The sequence below is a fragment of the Psammomys obesus genome, unplaced genomic scaffold, assembly GCF_907164565.1.
Source record: "Psammomys obesus unplaced genomic scaffold, mPsaObe1.curated_primary_1811, whole genome shotgun sequence".
In the NCBI taxonomy this organism is placed as follows: Eukaryota; Metazoa; Chordata; class Mammalia; order Rodentia; family Muridae; genus Psammomys; species Psammomys obesus.
Genome location: NW_026595981.1, coordinates 9,947,244 through 9,965,546, shown reverse-complemented (window position 1 = coordinate 9,965,546; position 18,303 = coordinate 9,947,244). Strand labels below are relative to the sequence as shown.

Sequence of the window (18,303 nt, the reverse complement as noted above, 5' to 3'; positions counted from 1 at the left end):
GGAGGTTCCTCCTACCTTCCAAATTGCTTTCTGGATTGGGTAGCCAGGAGAAGGTAGCTCCCTCAGGGAGGTGCCACTGGAGCCTTTCATCCTCGGTGGCTCCTTTGCAAATCTGTGGGGAGGGAGGTACAGGAGGCTGAGCTGTGGGTGAAAGAGCTTGCAGGCCTGGGGTTAGAATGAAGAGTGAGGAATGCCAGCAACACTGCAAGGCTGGCATTTCCCTAAAATGAGTGCAGGGCACGGGGTAAAAGAAACACCTCTGTCTGGGATGTCTCCGGCCTGATCAACAAATGCGCCATCCTGGAAAGCTGGTGGTCTGATGCAGAATGTATGACTCTTGCTAGGGAGTCTTTATCTCCATTAGAGAGGCTCATCCCCTTACCTAAACAAGCTTCTACTCTGGGTGCAAGGGGCCCTACCATTGCCTTGAAGAAAGCCAGGAAGGAACGTAATCCCAGAGTAGCCCTCACACAGTTGTGTGAGACAGTTTTCATCCTAGAGGGGTCCTCAGTCTAATGAGGGCGATACAGCGTCCATTTACAAGACAGAGTCCCTGCTTCCAGGACCTCCTGGTCTGATAGAGGAAACAAAACATACCTCTAGGCCCAAACTCTGCTTGATGAGTAAGTGAAGGGGCCAGGTGGGGAGCATGGGAGGGGGGAGGGTTGAGCCTCCCAGCCCTGCATGTGGCACAGTGTGTTCCACCTGGCACAGACCTGGTAGAAGATGTGGAAGTTCCTCTCACTGGAGGCCTGACAAGCCACACGGGTTTTCTCTAGGAGGTAGGTCTGGACTGCAGCTCCTGTCATCTGCTGGGCTCTGGCATACAGAAGCAGAACCATTATTATCCCTTCATCTCACAGCCATTTATTAGCACTACTATCCACCAGACTGCCACCTAGCAAATCCCTTCCAAGCTCTTCTTGGGTTGGGAACATTCAGAATATCCTTGGGAAGCCAGGTGTGGTGGCCAGGAAGAGCAAGAGTTACAGGTTAACCTGGGCTATATGAGACTTTGTCTCGAACAACAAAACTCAGAATGTCTTTGAGTGTTCTGGGATATTCTCTTGCATTAGCTCAGGTAGACATGACATCACCTCTGTGTATCACTTTGGCCCATCTCAAGGTAGGAGCAGATGCCCTAGCTTCAGGCTCAAGGTTATATTCCAAAGAGGCATTTAACAAGCAATTCCTGAGCAAGAGAAGCCAGCATACTAGCTCAAGGTCACAGTAGCTATGGTTTTCTAGGTTAAAACAGGACACCTCCAGAGTTCACTGAGTTCAAGAGACCCACACATACAACATACATGCTAAGAGGATGACCCAGGTTGGTGACTGCCCCAGCTGCTTACAATCCCATCTCTGCTGTACCGTGTGGTGAATGGCAGCAGCTATTACCTGTTCAGCTGGAGCTGGATGAACTTCCCAAAGCGACTGCTGTTGTTATTCCTCAGTGTGCACGCGTTCCCTAGAGATCATACCTGGGTTTATACCCACTCCCCCAGGTTTGCAGAATTCTCAGGAGCTGCTGTGCCTGTGTCCCTGTCTTTGGTTACTACAGGCCCCTTTGCTGATTTCCATGTCATGGGGGTCAGGACTGAGGAATGGGCATGAGGGCTTTGGAAATGGGGTTCAGGAGATTTAGAAGAACTTCCGGATCAGGAACAGGAAATGAGCAAGACTAGGTACTGAGGGCTGCTTTTTTCTTTCTTTCATGCATATGAGTGTTTTGTCTGCAGCTGTGTGTGTGTGTACCGCATGTGTGCCTGGTACCTGTAAGAGGTCAGAGGAGGTGCTTGATCCCTTGGAACTAGAGTTTGGGGATGGTTGTGAACCATCATGTGGGTGCTGGGAACCGAATTCAGGTCCTCTGCAAGAGCAACAAATGCTTTTAACCACTGAGCCATCTTTCCAGCCCCTAGCTAGAGCCCTCTAGCCTCTAGCCCCTCAGAGACTTTCTGCTTTGAAAGGGAAGAGGTGAGAGCAAGCTGTCACTATTGGTTTTAGATACAGACACAACATATGGACTCTAGGCCCAACATGGAGAGTAACAGCTATACCTCCATAAGTCAGGTGTAGTGGTGTATTCTTTAATCAGAGCCCAGAATTTGGCAGATATCTGTAAGTGTGAGGCCACATAATGAGTTCTAGGCTAGCCAGAGCCATATATTGAGACCCTGTCTCAAAAAGGCTCCAACAAACAAGCAAACACCCCCTCCCCCAAAAAAACAACAAAAATCCAAACAACACTCCCCTCCAAAAAAAGGCTATGTCACCTTTGACAAATTTCCCTTTTTTTTTGAACATCAGGAAACTGAACAGAAAGATAAGAATTGGACTAGATGAGCTCAAGGCATTCTCTATCTAATTGTTTATTATGTGCCAAATGGTACCAGCTCTATCCAGAAGCTCTATCTACTAGGCTCTGCCACTGAGGTGTATCCTCATATGATAGCACCTTTAATGGAAGAAATCTGAGGGAATCTGGGAAGAGGTTGGGACTTAAGTAGTGAAGGACAGTCATTCTCCAACTTAGAGAGAGGTCTTAAAGTACTACCTCTCTCCTGGAAGGCGGCAAATCCCAGAGGAAATAGGATTAGAGTACAGTGCACAGGACAATGAGCTCACCAAAAGCTTCCATGACAGGGTTGGAGTTCAGAATCCGCTGTTCAATTCTCTCTGCGATCTTGTGGTTCTCACAGGAAGTAGGTGAGGCAGCCACCACAGCATAGAACTTCATCAGGCATCGGGATGTCCATGTCTGTAGCAAAAACAGCCGTGTGGGTAGTATTCTTATCTTCATTCCCTCCCTCTACAGAGCCCAAGAAAGAGGGGCCCACTAGAGTGCTCTCCTCCGTCAAATGTCCCTGCCTCACACATACACGATTGCTTTATTCAGCTCTGGCCTTGAGCAAGGCACTTCCCATCTGTGAGGTGGGGATGCACACCTTTGTTTCTCTCAGCTCAGAAGACGCACTAAGAAGAGGCTAGACTCCCTCTCTACACCCCAAGCCCAGACCTGGCAAGCTACTCAGCATCTCTGAGGCCTCATAGCTATTACTGACTACTCTATAGGAGGTTTCCTGTGTATTATAAAATTTATATTCTTTGGTTTTAATCAGCCAAAATGAGATATAGTCACTTAAGTGTCTGACACTTTCTTGCTAGTTCACAGAAATATGTTTTTGCTTTATTTTTTATTAATTTTTCTTTTATTTTTTGAGATTATACTATAATTACATCATTTCTCCAAACTCTCCGTCATACCTCTCCCTACTTTTTTGAGACAGGGAGTAGTTATGTAATCCTGGCTGGCCTAGAACTCAAATCTCTGTCCTTTAATCTCCTTAATAATTATAAATGTGTATCACAACATCAAAAGAATACAGCTGGATCTTTTCATGTTGACTTTGGCCCCCTCCCAACTCCTCTCGCCCCCGGGCTGTTTTTTGTTTTGTCTTTAGAGACAAGGTCTCATGTAGTTCAGGCTGACCTTGACCTTAGTTGAGGACAACCCTGAGTTTTCAGCCTCCACTTCCTCAGTGCTAGGATCATAGGTGTGGGCCACCATGTACAGTTCAGTTATGCCTCCTGCCCAGTAGGCCACCCTTTACAACTCAGATACACTCCCAGCACACTGCCACACCTCTTGTCTTAACAAATTCTTTAGGTTGGAGGTGTTCACTCTTTCCTATTTTCTGTCAGACTCTGAGAATTTATATCCGGGCTTGGGGGTCCACATCTTTAATCCCAGCACGGAGGCAGAGGCAGGTGGATCATCTGAGCTAGCCTGGTCTACAAAGTAAGTTCAGGACAGCTAAAGGCTACACAGAGAAACCCTGTCTCAAAAAAACCAAAGAGAGAAAGAATTTATAACATTTCTTCTTCTAATGTTTGGTAGAATTCTTAAGTGAAGCTATCTGAGCCTGGCACTTTCTTTGAAAGAATACTATCAATTTTAAACTTTAAAAAAAAAAAGACTTTAGTTATCTAATTTCATGTGTATATATATGTGTACTATATGGGTGTAGGTTTTAACCATCCTGTCTGTCTATCTATCTATCTATCCATCCATCCATCCATTTTCTGATTTTTCAAGACTGTGTTTCTCTGTGTAGCCCTGCCTGTCCTAGAAATCACTTTGTAGACCAGGTTGGCCTTGAATTCACAAAAATCTGCTTGCCTCTGCCTTCTGAGAGCTGGGAAGAAACCAGGCCCACCACTGTCTGGCTAACCATCTTTTCTAAAAAATTGTGTTTGTTAGGAATGTGGCTCAGTGGTAGAGCATTTGCCTTGAATGTACATGGTTTGCAGCTCAATACTCATACTTCAAAAACAAAATAATCCTTAGAATTCATTTATTTTTTTCTATTATTTTTGTTGTCTAGTTTATTATTTTTCACTGTCTTTCTTCTGCTGAGATTGGGTTTGATTAGTTGTTTAACTTTGGTACTGCTAAGAACTGAACTTGGGCCTTGTGAATTCCAGTCAAGCAGTCTACCACTCAGCCACACCCACAGCCCAATATGCAAACAAGGTGAATTTCTGCATTGTTTCCCGTGCTCAGGACTGGACCCAGGCAACTTATTTTTTCCTGTTCAAGTGTACTTTGGACTGAAATATTTCCCCCAGTTAATGTATGTGTGTATGGGACCCTTATTCCCCACTATACACTATGCCTGGAAGTAGGTCTTTTTTTAAGTTATATTTTAGGTTTTAATTTAATTTAATTTTATTATGTGTACAGGTGTTTTAGTTGCAGGTATGTCTGGTGCTCATGGAGGCTAGAAGAGGGTCAACTTACTAAGACCTTGTCTCAAAATTAAGAGTCTAACTCCATAGTCCAGGCTGGTGTATAAGCCTCCTACATCCTGGGATTACAGGTGTGTGTCATCATGTCATAGAACAGACGATTCTTCATGCTCACACAGAAGTCCCATGCAGGTCTTGGCCCTCTCTTTCCTTCCATTTCATATATAAGTGAAATGACTGGGGCCTGTGATGTTAGGAGCCTTTCTCAGGTACTCTATCTGTTGTACCACTATGCTGGACTTTCCAGTATCTGACTGCTGTTTCTAGAGATTCTAGAGGCGCCTTCAGTGAGAAAGCCAAGGCACAAAAAGAAAAGTGTCTCACCAGGGTGGCAGCAGAGCTAGCAGTGGAGGGTGTGTGGGCGCCCTGTTTTCTGACTTCTGGTGTGGTACTTGCGGGCCACAACACACAGACTCCCAGGCAGCCAATGATGCCACAGGCAATGGCCCTGGCCTTTCTGCTCACCTAGCTAGGTATGAGAGATAGGATGAGAAGGTGGCACTCCTACCTTTCCGGCTCCACTCTCTCCACTGACCACAATGGACTGGTTGATTGGCTCAATCAGGCTCTTGACATTCCTGTAGGTCTGTTCACCCACTGTGAAGATGTGGGGTTTCAGTTTCTGGAATATCAAAGAGTCATGTGAGCACCTGTTTTTGAGAGTGGCCTAGCCAATGACAGCCTAGACTGGGAGGCTACCAGTGGTGCTAGCATGCTTCCTCCAGAAACACTTGCCTGGATGCCACAAAGGTAGGCCCAACTGCAAAACTCCGATGGTTAACTTACCCGCTGAGGTCCTCTCAGCATGGATGTGGCTAGCTTCAGCACTCTATGACCTTATACTTTATGCTCTCATCTCATTTTATTTCTTAAATTCAAAAACAAATGATCATCTTATGTGTCTGGGTGCTTTGCACATACGTCTGTACCATATGTGCACAGCACCCTTGGAGGCCAGAATCGGGTGTCAGATCCCTTGGGACTGGAGTTAAAGATAGCTTTGAGCCAACATGTTGATGTTAGGAATTGGATCCTGGTTCTTGGAGAGCAGAAATGCTCTGAACCACTGAACTGTCTCTCCAACCTCCACCCCACATCAAGGCGTACAAGACTACCCTCCTGTAGTCCAGATTGGCCTAAAACTTGCTATGTAGCTGAGGATGATACTGAACTTCTGATTCTCCAGCTTCTACCTCCAAGGCGTCAGTACACCTGGCTTCTACAGTCCTGGGGACAGAACTCAGATCTCTATGCATGCTGGACAAGCACTTGACCAGCAAACTACCGCTACATTTTTGTTTAATAGTCTGACACTGCTGCTTATTTTACTTTACTTTATAATTTGTAAAAAAAAAATTCTTCTTCTAAGTCACTGCCTATATTAGTTAGGGTTTCCACTGCTGTGAAGAAACACGATGACCAAAAGCGACTTGGGAAGGGTTTGTTTTGCTTACACTTCCATATCACAGTTCATCTTTGAAGGCCGTCAGAGCAAAAACTCAAGGAGAGCAAAAACCTCAAGGTAGAAGCTGCTGCAGAGGCCACAGAAAGGAGTGCTACTTACCAACTTGCTCACATTGCTTTTTTTTTTTTTTACAGCATCCAAGACCACCAGCCTGGGGGTGGCTCCACCCACAATGGGCTGCACCCTCCCACATCAATCATTAATTAAGAAAATGCCATACAGATATGCCCACAGCACAGTCTCATGGAGGCATTTTCTCAACTGAGGTCCCTACCTCTAGGAGGACTCCAAGCGCTGTGCCAGGCTGACATAAACCTAGCTGGCACACACCTAAGTAGGCTGTGCATTAGTGCGATGGCTAACCTTAAAGATGAGCTTCTGTGAGCTTCAGAGACATTAATAATAACCTGCCATGGCCCCCAGCCCGTAAGTACATCTGTCTGATTTCAATTCCAAAGCCATTGTTTCAACAAATACTGTCCTTAATGTGCTGACAGAGTTGGGAACTGTGGAAAAGAGTGGGGACCCTGACCTGACCTTTGCCTTTGAGAGGGCAGACAATGTGTCACACCAGGTGGGCTCCAGGATAGACTTCTTTGAACTCCACTTGGATACTTCTCATTACATAAACTGACAGTGCCATCTGCACCAGCCTTACCAGCCTAGTCAACAATGACCCCTTACAGCTTCCTGCAACTGCCCATCTCTCTCTACCTGTCCTTGCTGCTGCTACCGAGCAACTGGACTGTTAAAAAGCCTCAAGTGTTCTCTCTGTTCCTTTCTGGCTGACTGTTCAAAGGCCTGCCTTCACATGGAGTAAATCCTCCTGCTATGGGACTTCTGCCCAGTGGGCTCATCTTCAGACCCTCACCAATCACCTCTCGCCCCAGGCTTTCTCTGGCCAGCCAGCTTGTTCTTGCCTCTCCCTGAACTGATGTCCACCTGCAGCCTGCACCACTGCCTCCCATCATTCAAATAATTTATTCTTGTCTTTGTAGGGTAATTTATTCTCAGTGTAGAAGATCATGTATTGACTGTTCAAGGAGAGACCCTATAACATGCGCTTTTATTCTTTTCTAAAAAAGATAGCTAAAGACACAATTACAACTCAATCCTTTCTTATAATAATCATAAAATATCCTTTGTTCTATGTTTCTATTTTAGGTTTCATTCTTGGTTAACTATTTGTTCTCCACAGTGTACCTTAGTTTTGTGTCCAAATTTCTCAGAGTTCCTGTTGAGCTGGGACATGGCACCAGTAGGCTTTGAATGGTTGTATCACTGTTGCATAAATGAAGGATGGTGAAGCCACAGACAGGGAGCCTTACCTGAGGCTGAGGTGCAGCATGGTACTCTCTCATCAGCTCTGGTGTGTAGAGTTGAGGGATGGGCTTGAAGGGGTTCAGGGCTACCAGGGTACAGCCAGCATTGGTATAGAATATGTCTTCTGCGTACCGGGCCTGCAGACACCTCAGGACTGAGGCAAAGATACTGGCTCAAATTCAGACAGAACTCCAGACACACATCTGCTAAGCAGCTCTCTCTCTATAATTAGCTAAGTGCCATTAGAACCCTGTAGCTCCCCAGTGAGCAGATATAAGATCTAATTAAGATGAGTCCCAAACCTAGAGCAAAGCCTGCCCTGGGGAGTTCAGGCGCAGTGTCAGGCTCCCTGGGGCAGAGGCCAGGTCAGGAGTCTCAGTGTTTGGTTTGGACTGAGGAAACAGTGCTGAAGATCCTTGCTACAAGCCTATTCTTTTGGAGCAGCAGTCTGGAGGAGAGGGAGGCCCATACCTGTTTCCAGTGTCACAGGGTTCACCTTGGTGAGGTCATCCAGCTGGTGCAGGGGGACCTCCCCACCCAGGAACTCCCTTAGGTCTCCCTTGAGGGATGCCCTACCTTGGGCACCAGAGCCTGAACTGTGGCCATTCACCTGGAGGGAAACAACACAAGAGTCATGAGACCTGGGTCTCAGACCAGTTGGCATCTAATACGGGTGGAGTCTGCAGAGGAGAAAGAACAGGTTTCTACAAGATCCAGGTGGCTCATGTTTCACTCTCCTACTTATTAGTGTGAGAGCCTGGGTAATTCACCTCTGTGAGCCACATGCTGCTTCCTTCCATCCCCACCCCCCAAATAAAGGAAGATCAACTTAACTCCCAGGTTGTGGGGATAAAGAGACACAGAGCATCTATTCAAGGCCTTGATAGTACATATTAACAAGCAATGCCCTCCTGTCTCTTCTGCTATGAGCTCCAGCCAAGGCAGCTATTAAGCTACAGGCTGCCAGCCTTACAAAGCTGGTGTCTGTCTTCCATGGAGGACGGAGTGGGAAGAGAAGACAGGTGCCTGGCTGGAATCAGCTTAGGGAGGCTAAAGTCTTAGTATGATGTGCATTTCCAACAAGATGTGTGAACTGTAAATGCTTCCACCCTTCAGGAACAAGCCAAGGAAGGTAGCATGTTTCACTTGAGCAGCACCATAATGAGTTTCTTTTAAAGACTGTGAGTCTCAGACCCATCATAATGTACAGAGCAGGCACTTGTTATCTAGGGTAATTGCTGCAGTTGGCACAGCTGAATCTAGAAGGGCAAAAGCAGGAGGAAAGAGAAGGAGAAGGGAGAGGAGGGAGGAGAAAGAAAAGGAGGAAGGGTCTACTTATACAACCAGCTACAAGTTAGGAACAGTTTTGACTCAACTGGGAGTTGAGTATGGCAATCAAGAGCTTCGACTAGAAAGCTAGATTGTGCAGGCGCACAAAGGTGGCGCATGCCTTTGATCGAAGCACTTGGGAGGCAGAGGGAGGTGGATCTCTGAGTTCCAGGCCAACCTCGTTTACAGATCAAGTTCCAGGACAGTCAAAGGCTACACAGAGAAACCCTGTCTTGAAAACAAAACAAAAAGTCTAAATGTTCTTTAAAATGTTGTGTTTGGATAGTATGACTAAGTAACTTTAATGTCCTTTTGGATCGCCTTTATTTTTCCAAATTCCTGATAATGAGTGTAACCTTGAGTCAGTCATTTAACCTGAGTCTTATCTCCAGTATGGAGACATAACACTGTATAGTACATACACCTATAATTTTCCTCTGAAAAATTATGTAACAAGGGCTGAACATAGGGCACTCACTAGTATGGCTACGGTAAAAATGATTACTTCTGGTATAGGAAAAAGGAGGAAAGAAAACATAGCAGCCCAGAGCAGATAACTGTCCGGCCTACTTTTCTGTAGCCTTCCAGTCCGTTTCCCAGCAAATGGCAGGACAGTACAGTAGCATCTAGCACGGCTTTCTTGAGCCTGGCAAGTTCCACCTTGGTCATTTTGCTGGGGCTCACCAGAACACAAACTCCTGGAGCCCTTCCTTAGTGTGGGACAAAATTTAGTAAAGTAAAAATTCAGCAAATACCTACTACCATTATGGTGTCTGGATGTGAACTCTTATAAAGAATACTATGTATCTGAGATAGAGCTCCACAGTGAAGGGTGGTTCGCCTCTTGCAGGCCTTTTCAGAGGTAGAATGCTGGACTCCCACATAAGCCACCTACCTCTTCCTACATTTTTTCACAGGCTTACCTCTTGTCTGGATTGCTCATGTTCCTTCTCTACTTGGCTAATCTTTTTTTGAGACAGGTTCTCTCTCTCTCTTTCTCTCTCTCTCTCTCTCTCTATATATATATACAGACCTAGCTGTCCTAGAACTTGAAATGCAGACCAGGCTGGCCTTGAACTCAGAGATCTCCCTGCCAGTGCCTCCCAAGTGCTGGGACTAAAGGTGTGTGTTACCATGCTTGGCTTACTTGACCAATTCTTTCCTCCTTCTCTTCTTTCTTCTTCTGTTTTATTTTCAAGACACGGTTTCTCTGTGCAGCGCTGGCTGTCCTGGAACTCACTCTGTAGACCAGACTGGCCTTGAACTCAGAGATCCACTTGCCTCTGCCTCCCGAGTGCTGGGTCCTCACCTCCCCACCTCCACCCCGGGCCTCTTTATTATTTTTAAAGGCTAACCTTTAATGAACATTCTTGGAAGCCCCAAACTTCCACTGTGACTCAATATCACAGTCTGTCAGAGGCTTCTGTCAGGATATTCTCCTGCTTAAGGTCATTAAAGTGACCTGGATTCCTTTACTCACCTTACCTTATCCACTCTAAGGAAAAGAGTCAAAAACAAAAACAAAAACAAACAAAAAAAAACCACATACAAAAAGGGAAACATTCAAGTTGGGTGTCAGGAAGAGCGGTGGATAACTATCTGAAGAGAGGAAAGGGGTCTTTCCCATCCTTCCAGCTATGAGCACTCCAGTCTTCATTCATACAGGCAACAGGAAAATGCCTCTGGTGCTGTTACCTCAGGCTGAGGGGTGGGTTACCTGCTGGAGCATCCTGCTTCAGTGTGCTCAGCCAGAGTTCTGTGTCCCAGACACAGGCAATCAACCCGATCATGAGGCCGTCACTCCAGCAGAAGACTCAGGTGTGTGGGAATCGCAGACAAGTCATTTTGAAACCTGTACCGTGAGACAGAAGACAAGGGCCAAACAACAGGTGAAGGCTTCTCTCAGGTGACTCACTCCTACTCCTCCCTCCAAGCAGGAGGAGCCCAAATGAGAATCAGGCAGGCCTGGACAGAGAGTGAGAGTCTGTGCTTTCCCTTGCCAATTAGGAAGTAAGGAAACTTTGGTGAGAGCCTCCAGAGATTGCCTGGAGTACTTCCTGATGTTTCTCTTATAGTAAAAGGCCAGGGGCAGTTGTAAGGTAAGTGATGGACTGGGGTTGCAAAATCTTCTGGGTCAGTATACCATGGAGAATGAAGACACTGGGGTGGGGGTGGGGTAGCCTTGGTCCTATCTTCATCACTAGACAGAAATACCCTGTGTAAATGCAGCCAGCAGCTAATGGAGAATGGGTGTGGAGTCAACTCTGGATGTCCCCAGGAAGCTGTTGTATGAGGGGGGAATCATAGTTGAGTCACTGGATGGTATATGACCCTAGGGCAATCCAATTACCCCAAATTCACCTTGAAAATGGAGATAGTTAAATCTACCTTCAATGGAGAGGTCATGATGGTCAGTGGTTTGAAAGCACAGTACAAATCTGAATATCACTAAGTGTGAATATTATCATTACATATAGAGCTGGTGATCTATTTGGAGACACTAATCTGGTAGGGAATGCCCACTGCCCAAAACCCGAGACTGAGATTAGTAACACCCGCCTGTAATCTCAACACTCAGAGGCTGAGGCAGGAGGATCTCAAGAGTTTAAGGCCTGTCTGGGCTACAATGTAATACCTTGTATCAAACAAACAAGGTGAGACCAGGAGAGATGAATTCCTCTGAGAGGGGGTACTGTGAGGACAGGATCTGAAAAATGGTGAGCCTCACTCAGACTCACTCACTATTTCCCAGGCTTCAATCCCTTTCCAGCAAGAGGGATGAGGATGAGGGACATCTATAGTATAGATGGTTTAACCTTGATAGAAACTTTGAGGCTCTAGACACACCTAGTCTTTAAAGAGCCAGGACCAGGGACCTCCATGGAAACGGGGAAAGGGAAAATTCAAGCCAGAAAAGGGTTATCGGCACTGTGCTAGACACCGTCACTCTTTATTTACCCTGTACCCCGCCGCTCAAGGGTCTCTGGAGACTCAGCTGGAAGCTCATCTTGAGAGGGAGGCTAATCAGGAGACCACAGCAGATCATAAGAGTTCAAAGCTCACAACCCTCCTAGAATACATCATAGAAGCTCTCTAAGCATCATTTTTATACAACTACCCGTGGCATAATACCATACCACAAAGTGCAAAATTATGGCTCGTGTGGGCAAGCACCTGTGAGAGAGCTTAGTGAATGCTGATTATTACTATGCAGCGTCAGCTCCCGGTTGAAGTCAAATCAGATCAGAGCAGTTTTCTCCAGTTCTCCCAGCCCCTGCCCCCTCCTCCCGCGGTTACCACCAGGAATTTCTGGAAAGGGTGTGACTACAGTAGGCAGAAGGGAGTAAATGAATAGGAGAAAGACCAAGTCAAGGCAAGTGGCAGCCAGATCGCCACCCTCTTCCCCTCCGCCTCTGCTTCACTTTCTTTCTTGACAGGACGGATAGCAGGAGGGCCGTGAGAGGAGCTGGGCAAGGGTCCTGGGGGGGCCCAGCCCGCTTTGCTACAGATTTCTGGCGGGATCCCGTCCTTGCTGCACTGGCAACGAGCCTGCGGTGCTCAGGGCTGGGATTCCGCTCCGGAAGCACCTGGTACGGAGAACGCGTCCTTCCCGGGAAGGTGGCTGTGACCCTAGTCAAGGGCGCAGTTTCTTTATGCCTTTCCCTCCGTCCCTGGGTAGGACAAGGAAAGGGACAGACGTCCAGCCCCGGCCGGCCAGAAACACCCCCTTGTGGTCCCCTGCTGGCAAGCTGGAAAGTTGACCGTGAAGGTCCTTGTCCAGGGCAAAAGCTACGAGCTGCGCTACCTCCTCCTGGGTCACAAGAAGGTAAAAAAAGAGAAATGCTGAATTAGAAAGCAAGATGCTTCCTTCTACATTTGCTCCGAGGGGCACACTGGCTTCCCTAAAGCCCTCAGGCCGTGGGGGGCTTCGGATCTAGGCGGGGAGTGGCACTCACCGGTCCCTCGGCCCGAGCGCGTAGTCCCGGCCCAGGCCTACTGGAAGGGCGAGTGGGCAGGATGAGGCGGCTGGAAGAGGCCGGGGAGAGAAGAGAGCGGAGAAAGCGGGAGCGGCCGGGAGAGAGAGCCGGGAGCTGCGGGCGGGCTGCGGAGCGCAGCAGCTCGGGCCCAGGGGCCGGGAGCCCGCAGGCTCCTCCCCGGGGGCGGGGCGTGCACACGCGGCGCGGGGCGCACGTGGCCCGGCGCGGGCCGCGCGGGCTACGGGCGAGGTGTTCCGAGACTGGGGGTTAGTTATGGTGTTTCTGTGGCCTCCCGAGATCGGGGTGGGAGATCGCGGCTCCCGGGGGCCGGTCTGCTGCAGGTCGCCGTGGCCGAGGCTTAACGCGGGCGCCGCGGACCCTCTTCCCTGACCCGCCCGGCCGTGGGTTCGAGGTGGGGCGCCCCTTCCACGGACCCGCCACACACCTAGCTCTCGAGAGGGTCGCGACGAACCCGGCCCCACACACTGAAGGGGCGTGGGGAGGCGGCGGGGCGGGGACTGTCGCCATCCCGGGCGGGGCGCGCGGAATCTGCGGGCCCGGAAGAACAGGCTGCGCCGCGACGGCCGGAAGCGCTGCCCGCGAGGCGGAAGCAGAGGGTGCCGGCAGGAGAGGTGGGAGCTCGTCTGTCAACCCCGAACACCCACAGTGGTGGGGCAGGGCGTGCTTGAGGCGAGGTTTGTCAGGAAAAAGATTTAACGGTCAAAGGAGCAGGGCCACTGGCGGTGAGATGCTGAGGCGGGGTCTCACCTTCAGGGACGTTATTTACTGTGGCGCTCACCTGACCGACGCCTGTCTTCTCTCAGCGAGCAACTTCTCAGACATTAGAATGTGACAGAGGAGAGTTTAGGTTCCATAAAAAGAAGCCACTGCGCTGGTAGGTACTCTGCATCCGTTGTGTCCACCTGCACCTTAATCTGAAAGTATGTGTGTAAACGAGGAAAAGAGCAATATGGGGCTCATGCATTCATCTGTATGTACCTGTCGTAGTAGTCTTTGAGGCTGTGAACGGAAACTGGGGACCTTAACTCTAAAATACAATTACAACTTCTCTTCCTCCCTGAAGTTTCATTTTAAAGTTATTAGCAATGTATATGCAGCTTTCATAATATATATCAGTGTATATATCATGATATACAATTAATAATAATATTATGTATAATTGTATAATGGAAAGAGGAAATATGGATTGTGCTTGGTAATACAAATTCTTTACTGTAGCCGGCCTGGTGGCACACGCCTGTAATCCCAGAACTCAGGGAGGCAGAGGCAGGCGGATCTCTGTGAATTTGAAACCAGCCTGGTCTGCAAAATGAGTCCAGGACAGCCAAGGCTACACAGTGAAACTCTGTCTCGAAAAACCAAACCAAACCAAACCAAAAAAACAACAAAAAAGAAAATTCTTAATGTGATGCTTTTTGTATTCATATTCCAAATTTACTTTCTTACTAGTTTTTAAGATTAGGTATGGCTACATCTGGTAGCACATGCCTTTAATCTAAGCATTTGGTGGAGGAGGGGGCAGAGGTAGGTGGATCTCTGTGAGTTCAAGGCCAGACTGATCTACATACTAGGTTCTAGGATCCACAGTGAGACCCTGTCTTTTAAAAAAAGAAAAAGAAAAAGAAAAAGCTGGATTGTGATGGCTTATACCTTTAATCCCAGTGCTCTGGAGACAGAGATCTGAGTTGAGGGCCAGTCTGTTATACACAGCAAGTTCCAGGACAGTCAGGGCTACACCGAGAAACTCTGTCTTGAGAAAACAAACAAAAAGACAAGGTTGGCTGGTATATAAGCTAGGACCAGTTTGCCTCTTCCCATGTGTGATTATATGCATGCTTTACCACACCCAGCTTCCAAATTTACTTTTGTTTTGAGTTTGCCTGATACTGAAGATAAAACTTGGTGCTAGAAATTTCATACCCTTCTGTTAATGTATCAATGTGACTTCTCCCCATAATCTTAGGTTTTATGAGAGTCAGGAGTTCTGCCCCTCAATATAAACCACTAGGGCCTGAACTTCTGCCCACCTGTATGTCTGTACAAAGGTGTCTGATCCCTTGGAACTGGAGTTACAGACAGGTGAGGGCTGCCATGTGGTTGCTGGGAATTGAACCTGGGTCCTCTGGAAGAGCAGCCAGTGCACTTAACCCCTGAGCCATCTCTCCAGCCTGTAAACTTATGTTCTGAGACTGAGAAATATGTAAATTCAAGTTAGATACGTAGATATTTACTGACTTCACAACAATGTTGTCTTCTTCAAATCTATTCTTTTCTTGTTTTCACAGGAAGAAAAAAAAATGTCTCAAAAGCAGATGAAGGAAGCGTTTGTCAGTAACCTCAATGGAACCAGTGTGCTGGAAGTGACTCAGGGCTTGTGCTTTCCTGCATGGTGTATCCTGTGCAGAGGCCTTCTGATCATTCTCTCACAGCACTTGTGCTCTTTCTCACACACCTGGAGCACACGATTCTTCCTGGACTTCGCTGTCCTTATAGTCCCCCTAGTGATCACTTTTACTGTGTTGTCCTCGTTCATCCTCCTTGGAAGTCTCACTGTAATTGCCTGTGTGGCCTGGTTGTTGTATCAGATATACCAGAGGAGGACTTGCTATGCCAAAGTACCTATCCAGAAAGTCTTTGCAAACTTCCTGAAACTCAGCCTAGAGTCAGAGTACAATCCAGCCATTACCTATTACCGGGTCACCATCAGTGTGTTTACTGCCATTGCCATTTTGGCTGTGGATTTCCCACTTTTCCCTAGAAGATTTGCCAAGACTGAGCTTTATGGGACAGGAGCAATGGATTTTGGAGTAGGTGGCTTTATTTTTGGGGCTGCAATGGTTTGTCCGGAGGGTAGAAGGAAATATATAGAAGGGTCTAGATTTAATTATCTTAGAAGATCGCTGTATTCTGTCTGGCCATTAGTCTTCTTAGGAATGGGACGGTTAGTCGTTATAAAATCCATAGGATACCAGGAACATTTAACTGAGTATGGAGTTCACTGGAATTTTTTCTTTACCATCATAGTTGTGAGATTAATAACATCACTACTTTTGACTATGTTTCCTTTAAATAAGTCCTGGATTGTGGCTGTCAGCATTATTGTGGTATACCAGCTAGCCCTTGACTTTACTCCACTTAAGAGGATAATTTTGAATGGCACCGATGGTAGCGGCACAAGAGTTGGCTTATTAAATGCCAACCGAGAGGGAATAATTTCTACTTTGGGCTATGTGACAATACACATGGCTGGTGTGCAAACAGGGTTGTATGTGCTTAAGAACAGAGTATGTATCAGAGACTGGATAAAAGTTACTTGCTGGGTTTTCTCAGCGGCTGTTAGCATCTTCATCTCTCTTTATATAGTTCAAGTAAATATAGAAGCAGTATCTCGAAGAATGGCCAATTTAGCCTTTTGTCTGTGGGTGGTTGCTTCCAGCCTGATGCTTCTTAGTTGTCTGTTACTGAGTGATATAATTTTGAGTTTTGCCAAATTTCTAATTAAAGGGGCTCTAGTACCATGTTCTTGGAAACTTATACAGTTCCCTACTACAAATAAAAAGCATTCTGAATCTCTAATCCTAGAAGCTGAACAGAAAAAACCCAGTCTTTGTTTAATCAAAGCTCTGAACAGAAACCAGCTTTTTTTTTTTCTTAATGTCAAATATAACAACTGGTCTGATTAACCTGATGATAGATACATTACATAGCGGTGCTTTGTGGACCTTAGTTGTACTGGTTATTTATATGTTTATGAACTGTTTACTTGTATATGTACTTGATTTACAAGGTAAAACCATAAAGTTTTGGTGACAAATGGGTAGGGAGTAAGTATTTGAAGAGCCTTGTTTTAGTGGAGAAGATAAGTGTGAAGGAACTGTATTCCTAGCAGCCCAGTCTTACCAGTATTTTATTATTAAGCTTCAGTCCCGTATGACAGACATCAAACTTTACCTTTTTCAAGGAAGACTCTTGCTGTACCTGTACTTGGGTGTTTAATACATTTCAACATTATAAAACAAACCAACAAAAGTGCCACAAAGCTTTAATCCCATAACGTGGGCGGTAGAGACAGATCTATGTGAGTTTGAAGTCAGCCTGCTCTGCCTGTTGAGTTACAGGATACCCAGGGCTATGTAGAGACCCTCAGTGGGAATAAAAAAGAGAGAGAAAGTCTTGTGACTCACTGGAACTTATAAAATGCCAGCATCTTAAAGAACTCCTTCGCAGGGCCGTTGTCTGGAAGTCGCAGTGGCACTCCTACCTCAGCCTGGAGCTGGGATTTCAGGCATGACACACCACACCCACTTGTCGATAGTTTTGAAATTGGAAAGCGGAGGGTGGCGCTGTATCTGTGATTGTTTCTGGGAATATGTGATATGATCATAATGTTTGTGTTATGTGACATTACATTAACATGAATTATCAGTTAAAAGTTTATGTGTATGTATATTTTTGCTGGCATGTATATGCCTCACATGTGTGCAGTGCCCACAGAAGTCAGAAGAGGGGTGTTACAAATGACTGTGAGCTGCCATATGGGTGCTAGGAATTGAACCTGGGTCATCTGAAGAACAGCAACTACTACATTTTTTTTTCCAGCTCCTCTTTTTCCTTTTTTTTTTTTTTTTTTTTTTAAGTTGGTAGTCTCAGTTTGTATTCCTGGCAGACATTGAACTCAATATTTTGGCCATGTTGGCCTCAAACTCAAAGAGTTCTGCCATCCTTTGCCTCCTGAGTGCTGGGATCAAAAGCATGTGCCACCATGCCCAGCAAATTGTGGATTTTTCTGTCTATTTTTTTTCTTTGCTTTAGATGTATTCATTTCTTATCTGTGATGTGTTTTCCTTCGGGTATACATATACATAATAAGCATGCATGGTGCCTAAAAAGGTTAAGAGGGCATTAGATCTGAAACCTGGAGTCACGAATGGTTGTAAAGGACCATGTGAGCTGGGCGGTGCACGCCTGTGATTCCAGCACTTGGGAGGCAGAGGCAGGTGGATCGCTGAGTTCGAGGCCAGCCTGGGCTACAGTGGGAGTCCAGGACAAGGCTACACAGAGAAACCCTGTCTTGAAACACATAAGCACAGTGCAGGTACCTGAGGCCTCTGCAAGAGCATTTAGTGTTCTTAACTGCTGAACCATCCATCCTGCTCCTTCAGTGCCTTTCTGCTCATCTCTATTAAAAGTATAGGAGTAAGAAGCAAGTGTTTAAAACCAGATATATTTAAAGCCAGGAAACAGTTAAGTGAAATAAAAGATTGAATTGGATGACGTGATTTCTGTATATAGTAATTAAAACAAGTTGTTTTTTTTTTTTTTTTTTCAGGTACCTGATACATTTCACTTTTTCTTCCTCAAAGACTAAGCTTTGAT

General features: G+C 46.5%; 2 protein-coding genes across 4 annotated transcripts in view; one reads left to right on the top strand and one right to left on the bottom strand.

Moving 5' to 3' along the window:
- Positions 1-13,059, bottom strand: part of Myo19 (myosin XIX) — a 28,813-nt gene extending 15,754 nt beyond the window's left edge. Inside the window, exons 1-9 of one of the 3 annotated variants that reach the window (XR_008721583.1) lie at positions 12,886-13,059; positions 10,647-10,781; positions 8,072-8,210; positions 7,606-7,754; positions 5,321-5,434; positions 2,629-2,761; positions 1,399-1,468; positions 717-819; positions 16-112 (exon numbers count right to left, since the gene is read on the bottom strand). Coding sequence is in view for 2 of the 3 variants with exons in the window: in XM_055619783.1 (XP_055475758.1) it covers positions 16-112; positions 717-819; positions 1,399-1,468; positions 2,629-2,761; positions 5,321-5,434; positions 7,606-7,754; positions 8,072-8,210; positions 10,647-10,658 (817 nt within the window). In the remaining variant the exon portion in view is untranslated. The remainder of the gene's footprint in view (positions 1-15; positions 113-716; positions 820-1,398; positions 1,469-2,628; positions 2,762-5,320; positions 5,435-7,605; positions 7,755-8,071; positions 8,211-10,646; positions 10,782-12,885) is intronic. The other 2 variants (XM_055619783.1, XM_055619782.1) reach the window with 2 other exon arrangements.
- A 415-nt stretch (positions 13,060-13,474) lies between these two features.
- Pigw (phosphatidylinositol glycan anchor biosynthesis class W) lies at positions 13,475-17,362 on the top strand. Its single transcript, XM_055619789.1, is given in 3 exon segments — positions 13,475-13,538; positions 15,213-16,568; positions 16,570-17,362. Coding segments are annotated over 2 exon segments (1,512 nt in total). The 5' UTR covers positions 13,475-13,538; positions 15,213-15,224; the 3' UTR covers positions 16,738-17,362.
- The last annotated feature ends 941 nt before the right edge of the window (positions 17,363-18,303 follow it).